This window comes from Meles meles, chromosome 2, assembly GCF_922984935.1.
Source record: "Meles meles chromosome 2, mMelMel3.1 paternal haplotype, whole genome shotgun sequence".
In the NCBI taxonomy this organism is placed as follows: domain Eukaryota; kingdom Metazoa; phylum Chordata; class Mammalia; order Carnivora; family Mustelidae; genus Meles; species Meles meles.
The window spans coordinates 107,768,098-107,783,162 of NC_060067.1; the positions used below are offsets into that span (position 1 = coordinate 107,768,098).

The 15,065-nt window shown below is 37.6% G+C and overlaps 1 protein-coding gene across 3 annotated transcripts in view; it reads right to left on the reverse strand.

Annotated features, from left to right (window-relative positions):
* Positions 1-11,819: 11,819 nt before the first annotated feature.
* BANK1 (B cell scaffold protein with ankyrin repeats 1) overlaps positions 11,820-15,065 on the reverse strand; it is a 306,359-nt gene continuing 303,113 nt past the window's right edge. For 2 of the 3 annotated variants that reach the window (XM_045987184.1, XM_045987175.1), the window contains exons 15-17: positions 14,109-14,164; positions 12,766-12,830; positions 11,820-12,512 (exon numbers count right to left, since the gene is read on the reverse strand). In XM_045987184.1, the coding sequence (XP_045843140.1) occupies positions 12,771-12,830; positions 14,109-14,164 (116 nt within the window). In that variant the 3' untranslated portion in view covers positions 11,820-12,512; positions 12,766-12,770. The remainder of the gene's footprint in view (positions 12,513-12,765; positions 12,831-14,108; positions 14,165-15,065) is intronic. The other variant, XM_045987189.1, reaches the window with a different exon arrangement.

Here is a 15,065-nt window from a genome sequence, read left to right on the forward strand (position 1 = left end):
CAAACCACATAAGTGTTTTTGCTGGGAGAAGTTATTTCTGTTAGTTGCTTTCTTTACTTACAAGTTGACTGTAAAACATCATGAAGTTTATGCCCTATATAAATTGCTTTAATTATGTTGGGTTTATGTAACTTCTTCTTGTTTGTATAGGCTAAATGGGTGCATGAATTTTTTTCTCAAGGACTCAGGGAGCCTGTTCAATGTTACAGAAATAAATACAACTACATTTAAATGAAAGTATTTAGTCTTACTTGTTTTAATTGTCTTGATCACCAAGATCATTGTCTTTGCATGACAATAATTCATTTTGGTAATTAAGTGGGAAGAATAGGCTGGAATTCTCATCAATGCAGTCCCAGATGGCAAGTGTAATTCTTAGACTTCTAGTTTACCAACATAAGAATTCTTCCTACCCTCTCCTCTGTCCTACAGAAACAAACATGGCCCAGATGCTGTGATAAATGTGTGGGATCCATCCTATATTCTTGTAGGAACATTTGTCATAGCCAACTCTAATTTAAGACCAAGAAGTGCTTTCAGCTGCTTTTATCCAGTTGCTAAATCAAATAACAGTATCAGAAAGAAATTCGAGGAATTTTTATATGATTGAGGAAATAATATATAATGAAAAGCTCAGTATCGAATAAAAATGCCAACACAATACCTACAACACTCACTTTTGTTTGCTTAGTATTCTGCAGTCAGATAGGACTTTGTCAAATAAAATATAACAAAACTTCAAAGAAGTTTAAAAAGCTAATCATTGGCTACTTTAATTATATGATTATTGTCTGGTCAGCTGATAAGGGAGTTGCATGTACTATTTAAGCTCCTTCTGGACATCCTCTGTTATGAATATCTCTTTGTCCTTTTTGTTTTAATATACTTCCATTTTAGTGGCCTTAATCATTCACAGTACATTGAATATGACTAGAACTAAAGAAATGTCACACCTGTGTTCCTTATTTATAAACATTTCGGGGTTGGTGGTAGTGTTGTCATGGTGAAAATCCAGATCTTGCAAAACTCCTGTGCTATTGTATAACATGTAACTCTTGGTTTGTCGGAGACTTGAGCTATTTTTAGTAAATATTTATAGACCATTTAGAAAGTGTTCTGTTGATGGCATGAGGGACATTTTATTTATGAGTAGATAAGAAAATGAGAAAAGTGTTGGGGAGAAGAAGGTAAGACAGAAAACACTTAGGGTAATCCCACTTTGCCCAGTGCTTGCTGTTCATTTGCATGTATTAACTGGATTATTTAGAGGCATACTCTATGCAAAATTTGGGGTTAAACAGGTGAAAAACTTTATATGACCAGTTCCCTAGGAAAGTATTTATGTGTTGGAGAAATATGATGAGTTTCTTGAGTGAATACTATAACCAATGGTACATAATTGTCATTAGTGAGAATTGAAATTATATATTTTCTAGGCTGTAACAAAGTTATCACAAACAGACCTCAATATACACTATCATAATTCTGAAGCCCTGGAATTTGAAATCAAGATGTTGCCAGGGCCACCCTCCCTCTGAAACCTCCAAAGGAGATCTTTCTGTTGCCTTTCTTATCTTTGGTGATTTGTCAGCTGTCCTTGGCAGTCCCTGGCTTGCGGCTGCAGCACTTCAAGGGCACTCTTGTCTCAGTGTCTTCACAGAAGACTCTTGTCTCTGGGTCTTCACACAGTGTTTTCTCTTTGTGTGTGTCTCTTTTCTTCTCTAAGAACACAATTCATACTGGATTAAGGGCCCACCCTACTCCAGTGTGACTTCACATTATCTTGATTACTCCAATTACTCTTGATTACCATTTTCAAATAAGGTTACATTCATAGGTACTGGAGGTCAGGACGTCATATCTTTGCGGGGGAGGGAATACGTTCAATCCAAAATCTATGTGTCTTGATTTCTCCAATCTAGAGTATGTAGAGCAAATAGGAATTTACTGTGAAGATATTGGGAAGTGACATAATAAATGGGAGACTGGAAGACTGGGCTAGGAAAATGGATGGGAATCACGGATCCTTTGGGGGAAGAGCCGGTAGAATTGCAGCCAAGGTCATGCCACAGGAACAGTCTGACCTCTAGTCTGCCCCCACCGCATGATTAGTCTGACTTCAACCATCTCAGGAATGGATGTCTGATTGAATTTAGGAACCCGGCTGTGCCAAGAGTGAGCTGAGGAAGAATCTGCCACCCTCGGCTTATGAAGTGGGAGGCTGCAGTGGGAGAAGGTTGGAATTACTTTCTTGTGAAAACTGTAGTCAGTTAGGAATTTTCTCAGAAGAATGATTGCAGTGCCAATAGGAAGAGGAAAGATCCAGATAGCGGATCACCAAATATGACAAATGTTTGCTGCAGGAAGGTAAAGCCTATGGCACCAAACTAAAACAATCAACTTCTCAGGGATTAAAATGAATCTCAAATTCACGAAAAAGCAAGATTTGGGCTTTGTCTTCTAAGTTACCCATCAGCTATCAGTACTAGAAGGAATGTCTGTAACAAACACAAATAATCTTAAAACACGGAATTAGAAGATACAAATTTTGAGAGGAAAAAACTGTAACGGGATTCTCTTATGTAAGGACAACGGAAGGAAGGGGGTGGCATCTGATTCTTTAGGGGCTTGGTTTTTTATAGCAGGTGAAGTTACTATGTTTATACAAACCATGGGAAAACTTTAAATAAAAAGTAGAGAATCTTCTGGGTCCAGGGGACTGCACCAAACTGGGTAAAGGGCATCTTCTTTTATTCCCATGAAATTTTGGCTGAGAACCAAGTGGGTCACCTGTGGGTGGCAGTCAGTTATCTTAGGAGGAACAGTGTCTTCACAAAGCTGCTAGCAGCAGACACAGCAGAAGCACATGTGATATATTATCATGAGGGTTCCTCCAAATAACTACAAAGATGCCTATCATGAAGATGGGATTGCTGGCTACAGAAGAAGAGTACAGATATTTTAAAGGTAAAAGTTCAGTTTATTTCTAATAAAGGATGCTGAGCATACTGCCCAATATAATGCTTCCCCTCTCTGTGAAGAACAGAGATGTAAAAATGTACCAAATGATTAGTACACACTTTTCTGGTAACCCTGATAAGGTCATGTCCTTTCCTTGGGAGTCATCAAACTATGGTGCTCAGCACCTGCCAGGTAACTAGCATCATTTCAAGAAGAGCTTATTCCCAGCTGTCTGTTATTTCTTCATAAAACCTCTAATGGCCCTTGGTCTTAAGAAAACCCTACTGTCTAATTCCAAGGTGAACAGAATAGGTCAGAAGTCTGTCTTGAGTCTCCTCTGGGAACCACTGCATCCAATAGATAAGACTGTCTTAAGCACTGGTGTCAGGACTGCTTTCCTCTGCTCAGCCTCATGGTTTAGGAAGGAAAACAGATCTGAGCAAATGATACTGTTACTCACACTAGCCGGGTCATGGGTCAGCAGTATTCAATTCATCAACTCCCCTCATTTGTTTCCTTTTGTGTATCCACTATATTTCAAAGCTGAGAAAGTTATAACACAGCCACAGACCTGATAAATGTTTCCGTTGGTACCAGGTTTTCTAAAATTTGTTTTTCTGCAATCTGAACCTCTAAAGTATGGTTAAGTCAGATTATAAGATTATTAATAATGAGGGTTGAACATATTTAAAGAGGAAATGATCATATTCAACATAATCTAAAATTTTTATGTGAAGAAGAGAGCTAACAAAAGAACAACTAACCAGGGGCACCTGGGTGGCTCAGTGGGTTAAAGCCTCTGCCTTCTGCTCAGGCCATGATCCCAGGGTCCCTGGATGGAGCCCCGCCTCAGGCTCTCTGCTCAGCAGGGAGCCTGTCCCTGCCCTACCTCTCTGCCTACTTGTGATCTCTGACTGTAAAATAAATAAATAAAATCTTAAAAAAAAAAAGAACAACTAACCAATGAATAATTTAATGGTGGTACCTTGATTGTAGATGTAAGTGAAATTCTTCCTGAATTTGTAATTTGGTATTTTTAGATTTTGAAGAAAAGTGAGTTTAATGAGGGTCATTTTATTTAACTAAATATTCTTGAGAAGTAACTTAAGGAGGATCTAAATTCTACAAGTGGGTAGATGGTGAATAAAACTTTGATTGCTTCCGTGGCAACACTGGTATTTAAGTTACCTAAAATTATGCTATGTTATTATATACATGCTTAGATTATATAAAGTTCAAAAGGATTTTATATTGATTATAGACACCTGAATAATTGGAATCTTGTATTAGATTGGCCTGGAAGTTGAATTTATAACCAGAGGAATGTCATTGTCTTATGAAAAGGGTAACCGAGAAGGTGATCTGATAATATTCATTCATTTAAAAAACATCAAATAAGCACCTGAAATGTGAATCGAGTGCTTGAAATGTGAATTAAGCAGCAGGGTAACTAGACTAAAATATTTTGGTGAAGAATCACGTTATCAGATAAAATTTTTATTAGAGAAAAACTGAGTTAAATTAGACTCTTGATGTGACTCAATGTACCAGTCAGAGATTCATAAGAAACAGGAAACATTCAGTCAAATACAAAACAAACTGGGGGTTGCTGGGGTGAGGTGGGATTGGGAGAGGGGGAGGGGGCTATGGACATTGGGGAGGGTATGTGCTATCGTGAGTGCTGTGAAGTGTGTAAACCTGGCGATTCACAGACCTGTACCCCTGGGGATAAAAATACATTATATGTTTATTTAAAAAAAAAAAATTGGAAGGGGAGGCGAACCATAAGAGACTATGGACTCTGAAAAACAACCTGAGGGTTTTGAAGGGTCAGGGGTGGGAGGTTGGGGGAACAGGTGGTGGGTAATAGGGAGGGCACGTTTTGCATGGAGCACTGGGTGTTGTGCAAAAACAATGAATACTGTTACGCTGAAAAAATAAATAAAATGGAAAAAAAATCTAATACAGGGAATTAAGACCTTATGGGATCCTTCAGAGAATTAAGAGTTAGTTCAGATTAACATGACTGTAGCTCAAATTCAGTGGCCACGAAGCAGCTTGTGCCCATTATCATCTCTGATGCCATCATCTCAAGCTCCTAGAGCTGGTGACCAGAGCCTCAGATGAGGATCCTGCTGGCCACAGAGACCAATGTGGGTCTACTGTACTGGCCAGTCCCCACAGCAGTAGGAGGTGCTCTCTGTCTCACCTCCATCTTCCAGATCTCCCAAGAGACTATCTCATTGGTAGGATGTATATCACACATAACACCTTCCTTCAGGGGAGACTGACAAATGCATAGTTTGCCTCCCAAGCCCTTTAATACAGGGGGCTTCACAGAAGAGGATGAAAATGGATGCTAAGTCCACATCTAGCACACTTAGTCTGGTGTGTGTGTGTGTGTGTGTGTGTGTGTGTGTGTGTGTGTGTGTATTTTAAAGATTTTATTTATTAGTGAGAAAGAGAGAGAGAGAGAGGGTGCACAAGCCTGGGGTGGGGGGGGGGCAGAGGGAGAGGGAGAAGCAGACTCCCTAGGAAGCCCAATGTGGGGCTCCATCCCAGGACCCTGAGATCATGATCTTGAGCCAAAGGCAAGTGCTTAAACTGACTGGGCCACCCAGACACCCTGATTTTGAAGATTCATGATAGCCTACAGTAAGTTTTTTGGGAAGGTAAACAGAAACATCAGGAAAACTTTCTCAAACTATTTTTACATTCACAAGTGTCTAAAGCTTAACTTTGTCAGAATATGACACAGGCGTCCATGGATTAAAGGGCTTTAGACATATCATCCAAAATTTATTTTTAAATAAAATTTTATCTTCTGTATTTAGTAGAAGGAGGAATATTACCATTTGATTATAATGTTCCCGATGACACTGAATCCAGCTTTACCTAATTTCCTGTTGTATTTCAAGATAACAGATTAAAGATGCTGATGCTGATGATAATTCAATGTTTATTGAGCATTTACTAAGTTTTAGGTGTTTCATAAACATAGCTTATATAATTTTCACAACTACCCAGTGAAATGGCATACGATTCACTCCATTTTACCATGAAGAAACTGAGAATTACATTAATTACCTTGTCCAATGTCATATAACTCACCAAATGTTATTGTCTTGTCTTCCCCATCTTGGCAAATATTGTCACCTACCAAATTTCTCAAGTCAGAACATTCAGGGATCACCCATATTCTTTTTTCTTACACTGACATCAACCCCATCAGCAAGTGTTGTTGCCTCTACCACCAAAATATGTCTAAAATCTGCCTTCTCTATCACTTCAATTATCACTCTAGTCTAAGCCACCACCATCGAATACCTCACAAATCCCCGGCTAGTCACCACACCACTATTCTTGACTCTCTGCAATCCCTTTTCTGTTCTGCAGTGGGAATGAATTGTTCTGCTTAAAACATTTGGTTGGCTTCCCATTACACTTAGAATAAAATTCAAACTTCTTACATGATGTTTCTCTGACTTCGTACTACAAACTCATCTCATATCTCTCATTCTTACCCACTATGTCTCGGGCACACTGACCTTACTAGTTTTCCAGGGCTGCCATAGCAAATTATCCAAATTGGATAGCTTAAATGATAGAAATTTATTTTCTCACAGTTCTGGAGGCTAGAAATTGGAGAAAAAGCTGCCAGCACGGTTGGTTTCTTCTGAGTGCCTTGAGGAAAAGATGTCTTCCAGGCCTCTTTCCTTGGCTTGTAGTTGGCCATCATCTTCCCCTGTCTTTGCATCATCTTCCTTCAGTATATGTCTGTGTCCAAATTTCATCTTCTATAAGAACACTAGTCCTATTGGTTTAGGACCTCATTAGTACTTAAGTACTTCTATAAAGACCCTGTCTTCAAATTTGGTCACATTATGAGGTACTGGGGATTAAGATGGCAATGTGAATTTTGGGGGGGACATGATTAAGAACGTAAAGGTGTTACTTCCATTTTCAGAAAATGTGTCATTCATTCTGATCTTGGGGTCTTTGCACTAGATACGTTCCCTATCTTGAGTGCTATTCTTGCTTCTCACCTCAAGTGTACTTACCATGATGCAATAAAATAATAAAATAAAATAAAGTAAAATAAAAGCATAATAATCAAGATACCATAGTAGATAGAAACCAGGCTAGGAGAACATACGGTGATTGTGAGGAAGTTTCCTATGTCCTTCAATGTCATTGTTAATGACAGGTCATCTGCTGGGATTTCCCAAGTCTGCCTATGCAGAGGATCTGTGAGGTACTGGGCATGACTTGCTATGTCTGATTTATAGAGCTCCTCATTTTATAACATTGGGGCAGATTGTCAATGTTTTGTGAGGGTGCGTAAGGCTCCTTAGTGTGACTGTAGATGCTTTCACTAAATACCAGGCATAAATGACAAAGCAGCATCAGTTCATACTTTCTGGAATCCATTGTTCTTTTGCTCATATGAAAAAAAGAGAAAGTGTTAGGGGCAAAACTGTACCGTCTCTATTATAGTTGATATATCCTGTACATTCACACCTTGAGAATGGAAGATATAATCCATAAGAAATTGTTGGTTGATTTGCTGAGAGCTAGTTTCTCTAAGAGTCACACTACTCTACAGGGCAAAAAGGCTATCTGAGAGCAACTATCCCACTAGTTTCCACGGACACAGAAATTGCTTCAGTGTTTACTATACTTCAGTGCACAACATTTCCAAATGGTCTTACTCCATTTCTGCGTGGAATCAAGCTTGATGTTGACTTGAATATGAGCAAAGAATTATACAGAAATTACAGTATTTTAGTCTCAGACATGTTTACTAATTCATTTGCTTGAAGACAGGTGATCTTCATTCTGGCTGAAACTGACTTTAGTTATTTGCAAAAGTCAGAATGTAGTATTTTATTTTATACTAACCAAGTGCAAATCCTGAATGCCAAATAAGTATTGTGCACGCCACCACTCCTGTCACCCCCCGACAACATCCATCTATGGCAAACATCTTTAATTGGTCTTGACACAGTTTTCCATCAAACTCAGGTTTCAGGCTCCTTCTAAACACAACACTGTGGGCATCTTTCAGCCAGTTTTTCTTTTACCATTATGTGGGAAATGAGGCCAGCTTACATTTACACAAAATGTAAGTCAGTAGTTTTCAAACTATATAGATTTATTTCAGGATTACTTAGTCTTCAATACTTGGATGTCTAACATGCTATTCTAAAAGGGACTAAAATAAATAGAGCTTTCAAATGTCACTTGATCACAGAACTCCCCTTCCTCCCCCCCCCTTTTTTTGTACTGAGCCCCTTTTTAATGCAATATCCATGAATTCTTTGTAACACAACTTGGGAAACACTGCTGTACTGCTTTACCACTGATGGGTTTTTCCACTGAGGCTTTTGATGTTTCTGGGAGATCCAGGTGGTCATTCAACGCTTTGAAATCATTGTCTTTGAAAATGATACAGATTTGAGTCAGATGCTTTAAGACTGTGCCTAAAATCCAGTCAAATAATGAGCCAGCCCAGTGTATCACAACAATATTCATATTTCAAAGAGGATTATTTTCTTGCAAACTGTCTTCCTTGATCAAAATATTCTAAGAACTCATACCTCATTTAAGTAGACTGACCACATATTCCAACTTTACGCCTGGAGTGGTCCCAGTTTACACTTGCTTTTCTATTGTAATCATTAACACTATTCTATTTTACCAACAAAAGTGTCCTCTTTGAATTGTCTTTTTTTTTTTAAGATTTTATTCATTTACTTGACAGACAGAGATCACAAGTAGGCAGGGGCAGGCAGAGAGAGAGAGGAAGGGAAGCAGGCTCCCCGCCAAACAGAGAGCCCGATGCGGGGCTCGATCCCAGGACCCTGGGATCATGACCTGAGCCAGCCAGGTGCCCCCAAAAGCGTCCTCTTTGGATCATAAATTAATTGATGATCTCCTTATATTTAATTCTCAATCTATGATAACATTGGTATTATTATCTCCATTTACTCATGATTAAATTGGGCTCAAGAAGACTGAAAACTGGCTTGGTTTTGCAGAGCTGGGACATAGCTGAGCCAATATTCAAACTAGATCAGTTTTACCTCAAAGCTCATGCTCTTGAATGAAGTACTGCACTCCTCATGTAAATATCTGATGTCATTTAGTAACCATGAAAATTAAAGAGGATGTATTTATTGTCTACATTTTGAAGATGAAAATATTGAAGAAATCATATGCTGTAATTTATAAATTTGAGGTATATCGTATTGAGAATCTTACCTTTTGTTGTCTTTTATATGGTAATCCCTGCCTTTCAAGGTCTGCCCCACACAAAAGGCAGGCCAAAATGGCTGGCAAGAATAGCTACAGAAAGGGCAGCAAGTAGGGCCTCGTACTAGCTCTGGGTCAATCAGCTGGGACAGAGTAGATCAGGTCATGATGCAGATATCTCTCTTAAATATTTACCCATTTAGAACAGCAATATGCAGTAAAATTCAGGTAAGTTCAAGTTATTAAAATCAGACCCTTTCGCTTTATAGGGAACTAGAAGGAGCTCAGATGAGCAAATACTTATTGTACAAGTAGGATATAATGATGACTCAAGGTCATTTTCATTAGAATACTGAGAACAGTCTCATTTTCTAAAAATTGGAGTCACCACCATTGGCAGAATAATTGAATGTTAGATTTGTGAAAATATATTGGAGTCATCCATTCTTTTGAGTATTTAATGATCCATTTAAGCTTAAGCTATACACGCTTCAAAACAAAGCCATTCATTGTGCTATCATAGGGGTTTCTACTTTCAGAAAATTCTGTAGAAAGCTGTTTTTATTTTAACAACATTCTTTTAAGTGTTAATCCCATTTTACTGTCTAGTCTAGATCAGGGCTTCTCAACCGTGGCACTGTTGAGATTTTTGGACTGGTTAATTCTTTGCCTTGTATATTATGGACTTTTATTACCATCACTCATCTCTACACACTAGATGCCAGATTCACCTTTTCCATAGTTATGGCAGTACAAAATATTGCCAGATATTGCCAAAAGTCTGGGGCAAGGGGAGCAAAATTGCCCAGTTAGGAACCACAGGAATAAGGAAATTGACATGGTAGAAAATAAGGGAATTAATATTAAACATAAAACTCTGATAACATTCAGTACCAGCTGAAATGTCCTTAGAAGTCAGAGTTCTGGTAAATTTAACTTGGCCAAAGTTAGGAGTAATGGCTTGGAAACAAACCCGACTTAAGAGAGAAATGATGGGAAAGATAAGGTATATTAGCTACTGGCTGCTCAGGCTACAAGAATCAGCACAAACTCTTCAAAAGACTTCCCATGTAGGTCTTTCCTTTCTTTCAATGGTTAGGGGTCTCTGAGAAGTGCCCCAAATCTCCAAGGAAAGTCCACATCTTTCTATTTCCTTGCCCTTCGCCTTGACCTCTCCTCTCTTCTAGCATGAATGCAAAGCTTCTGTTGTGCATCTCAAAGTTAATGGACAGTATTCTACATATTAGGGATGGAGTCCAGAGATGAAAAACCACTTTTCCATGGGGCATTTTCAGTTGGGATCACTCTTAAATTTGTATTAGTCTTCCTCCACGTTTGCATTCTCTCCACTTTTCATCTCATCCTCCAGTGCAACACATAATGATATGGATTCCTCCAGATCCCCCAATTCCAACCTTATCTAACCATCTCCCAAAGCAGTGAAGGATGGGAGGAGCCATGGTAGAGGAAACATGAGGAAGACTTCAGCTATTTTGTGGTTTTTTTTTCCAGGTCTCTTTGTCAAGATAAAGTGGTAAGATTTCAAAGGCCAGAGTATCTCAGGAAAGAGGCTATTAAAGGGAATTTTTTTTGCCATAGTTTTAATCCGAGTTCGCTCAGTTCATAAAGGTAGTGTTCAGAGGCCCTGATTTTCAATTTCCATCTATGTTAAAGACCTGAATAATATTCAAGCCTCATCTCCTTCTTCCACTCTTAATTGAGTCTCAGGTAAGAGATAATCCAATTGCTTTATAATTAGAAACATTGACATTTTACCTGTCACTGGATTTCACATTTTTAATAAGAATAAAGCCATTGATGAAACTGTAGGTATCAGTCACAGGCCAATATAGAGGTTTCTACTTGAGAGATGAGACATATATTTCAATTTAGAGATGTAGAAAATTATATAAAAACAGTTTTTCCATTGGTTTACTGAACTCTTTGGGTGGGACAACCCACATAAATGGGGGATTTGTAATCATTGTTTGGATATAATTAATCACTGTGTGTGGAAGGGCAGGCCACTTCTCGAAAGCTTAGATGTGAAACCATAGACTAGATTTCCAAATGTCATCATCAAAGCATCGTCTGCTAGGGATCAATCAAACATCTCTATTATTTTTTAGAACTTGAGCTTATAGGCACCTGGGTGGCTCAGTGGGTTAAAGCCTCAGGTCATGGTCCCAGGGTCCTGGGATAGAGCCCCACATCGGGCTCACTGCTCAGCGGGGAGCCTGCTTCCCTTCCTCTCTCTCTGCCTGCCTCTCTGCCTACTTATGATCTCTGTCTGTCAAATAAATAAATAAAATATTAAAAAAAAGAACTTGAGCTTATTTGAGAATGCTTATAGTCATGAGAAACCTGTGATTAATGTTTTGTAGAATCACTTTAGATATTCTTATCACTGTTTAGAAGTTAGAAAAAAATCATTTGTGTGTTTACTTTGTGGGGCTTAAGCAGTGAAATTAAATGAGTTTAAAATTTTTTTTCAGGAGCCTTCCTTTTGTAAACTGGTGAGCAGAGGAACTTAATGGTTAATTATTATACACTTATTTTGGAAAGTCAGACATAATTTTAAACCTTAATTTTATTTGCAGGAATTGTACATGGAAAATCATAGAATGATAAAACTGTTCTATTCTAAACTAGTAAGTTGTTTCTAAGAAATACATTGCTGAAAGTGTAAGCCTTTTAATAAAGAATATAGGTTTTTGAAATGTATATTTGAGATATGGAAAATTAAAAAATAATATTCTCAAGGTTATATGCAAATAGGCACTAAGAGAAGGTTTCTGAAAACATGAGGTGACAATAATAATTAGAAGTTTGAATGGCTGAAATTCAGGAAAGTGACCAGTCACTTAAAAGGCAAGTATGTATGAAACAAATTTGTATTTTCATGGTCATTCTAAGGAAAGAGGAGTCAACTTATGATAAGGTTAGTGCTTCAAACAGGCGCAGTAACTTTGCTACAGAGCATTTTACTTCTCTGCTCTTGTTTTCCTTTAATTTTCAAAATGGGAAACAGCTGCTTCAGTGGCAAAATGCAATGTGAAATGCAAGAATTGTCAAAGAATACAACTGCTCTGTGGCATTCAGTTTGAATCTTAATATACCTATCTGAAGCAAGTTAATGCCAATAAATTGTGGCAAAAACAAATTGTGAAATCCAGAGGTTTGCTTCTGCTTTCATCGTATGCTATTTTCCCTGAAGACAGCAGGCAATCCAAATGCAAGCTTACTTCGCTCAGAAAGCACAGTGTCTGCAGATTTTTGGGTTTCATTATAATAACCTGAAAGTGAGATCACAGAAATGTATTAGTGAATAATGGATCATCAATCAAAATTGATTAGCTAGCAAAAAATCACCCCTATACATAAATTTTTCTAAGGAACAATCACCTTTAGCTTGAAAAATACACATGTTTATCATTTCAGGAGAAGACAGTGAAATATTTAAAGTATTCTGTTTGCTAGACAAATGATTCCTTTAGGTCTCTAATAAGCCTGCTTTAAGCTTTCTTAAAAATATAACCGATATTTTACCTTCTTTAGTAATCTCTCTTGCAACAGAAACCAAATTCCTTTTCAACTTGGAGTCGAGTAGGAAGCTAAGAAAAAGAAAGAAAAAGATACAGAGCTAGCATTTCTCCATTTTAAGGTGGAACAAAGAAACATGATAAAGTCATAGTTGCCTTTCGTTGGAAAATAGCTTCATAGACGGAACTGGCAAGACGTTCCTCCATCTTTGAAGGAAAGAAGCATTGTAAAGCTCACCAATAGCAAAGTCTTTGAGTTTAAATTTTATTTCCATTTTAAGGGAGAATAGCCTAAGTGCTCTGACTTTATATTCTTTTTCTCTTACCCCAAATATTGTTCTCCAAAAATATGCCATGGTTGTACAGTCATTCAGAACTTGTAGAAGGATCTTTGTTTGACCAGGATATTTTCATAAACTCAGAGGACTCAGTGGTACCTATGATTCTGCTCCTGCTCAGTGAATTTAATGGGTCCATACTCTTTAGACTTTGGTCTATAGCTCACCGGTTGCCCACAGGATGATCCAGAAATGCAAATCTGTTAATCAGTTCTTAAGGGCAAATGACTTTAAGGATTCCTTATGATTTACACAAAACGAGGTGAGCTTAAAGGGTTATTAAAAATTGATTTATTGTGAGATCTTACCATGGGCTCTAATTCTGGATTTTAGCAAGAAATCCAGCTGCTGCATGATCCTGGGCCATAGTGAAAGCTTCCTACATCACATATATAGATAGTTGGAATAACATGCTTGATTTTGAAGAAATCAAGGCCAGGGCATTAACAGAGTTACCTTGAACTAGTCTTAGTTCTCAATGCTGGCTCTCTTTGCTTCATGTTATTTCTAGCTTCTTGTTAGCAGTTCATTTTCAGTTAACTCTACATGTGAAGTGAGGCTATTTACATGAACAATATTTTGGGGTTACATTTTTTCCTCAACTAGACTTTAAGGATAGTATACATTGTGGTCCAAATAGATTCATCATATTACATTGCTAAAATAACAACCAACCAACCAACCAAACCAACCAACCAAAAAACCAAACAAACAAAAAACATGTAACCATCACTACTCTACGATTTATTTGGTCTGTACGTGGTAAATTCAGCTATACTTTGGCTTTGGTGCCTTTTTCCTTTGAGTTCCTTCTTTGCTTTTTTCTTAAATAGTCAATTTCCTTAATTACTGCTCATACAGTAATTTGCACACAAAAGTGGGTATAACCTATTTTGATCATATTTGTTTAAAATTTTCCAAGCATAGACAGAAGGCTCTTACATTCTTTCTCAACAAAGTTGTTTTTTTGTTTTTTTTGCATTTTATAAAAATTAACATAAACACAACCTACCTTATTGTGGAAGGGTATGTTATATGACATATTTTCATTGCGGGCATTTTCATTACCTAGAAATGTGAACTCTGTTACTATTTCTTCTGTCTTTCACATATTTAATGATCCATTCATTCAGTACTTTAAAAAAAATGATACATGCTCTGAGTAGGATATGGGTAAAGGGAAAAATTACCGAAGAGATAGGAAGGGGCATATTGAAAAGGTGCACTTGGCAAGTGTGCTGTTAATTTCTCTTCCCCATATAGGTGACTATAGGACTGAGGAGTTGCTTTTGCTTAAGCACAATCTAGCACCTTTGAATAACAACCCAACTAGATTATGCCACTGCCATCTTCATTTTTTCCCCCATTTATCATAACCAGCCAATTGCAAAGTACACTTTTTAAAAAATTAGCATATAATGTGTTATTTGCTTCAGGGGTAAAGGTCTGTGAATCATCAGTCTTACACAAGTCACAGCACTCAACATAGCACATACCTTCCCCAATGTCCATCACCCAGCCACCCCAACACTCCCACCCCCACCCCTCTAGCAACCTTCAGTTTGTTTCCTGAAATTAAGAGTCTCTTATGGTTTGTCTCCCTCCCCGGTTCCATCTTCTTTCATTTTTTTTTCTCCCTACCCCTTACAACCCCACCCCTACCGCTATCTCTCAAATTCCTCATATCAGAGAGATCATATGATAATTGTCTCTCTCTCATTGACTTATTTCACTTAGCATAATACCCTCTAGTTCCATCCACATTGCTGCAAGTGGCAAGATTTCATTTTTTGATGGCTGCATAGTATTCTGTTATATATATATATACATATATATATGTGTGTATATATATATATATATATATATATATATATATATATATATATAAAAGATGTGATATATATATATATCACATCTTTTTTTATCCGTTCATCTGTTGATGGACATCTAGGTTCTTTCCATAGTTTGG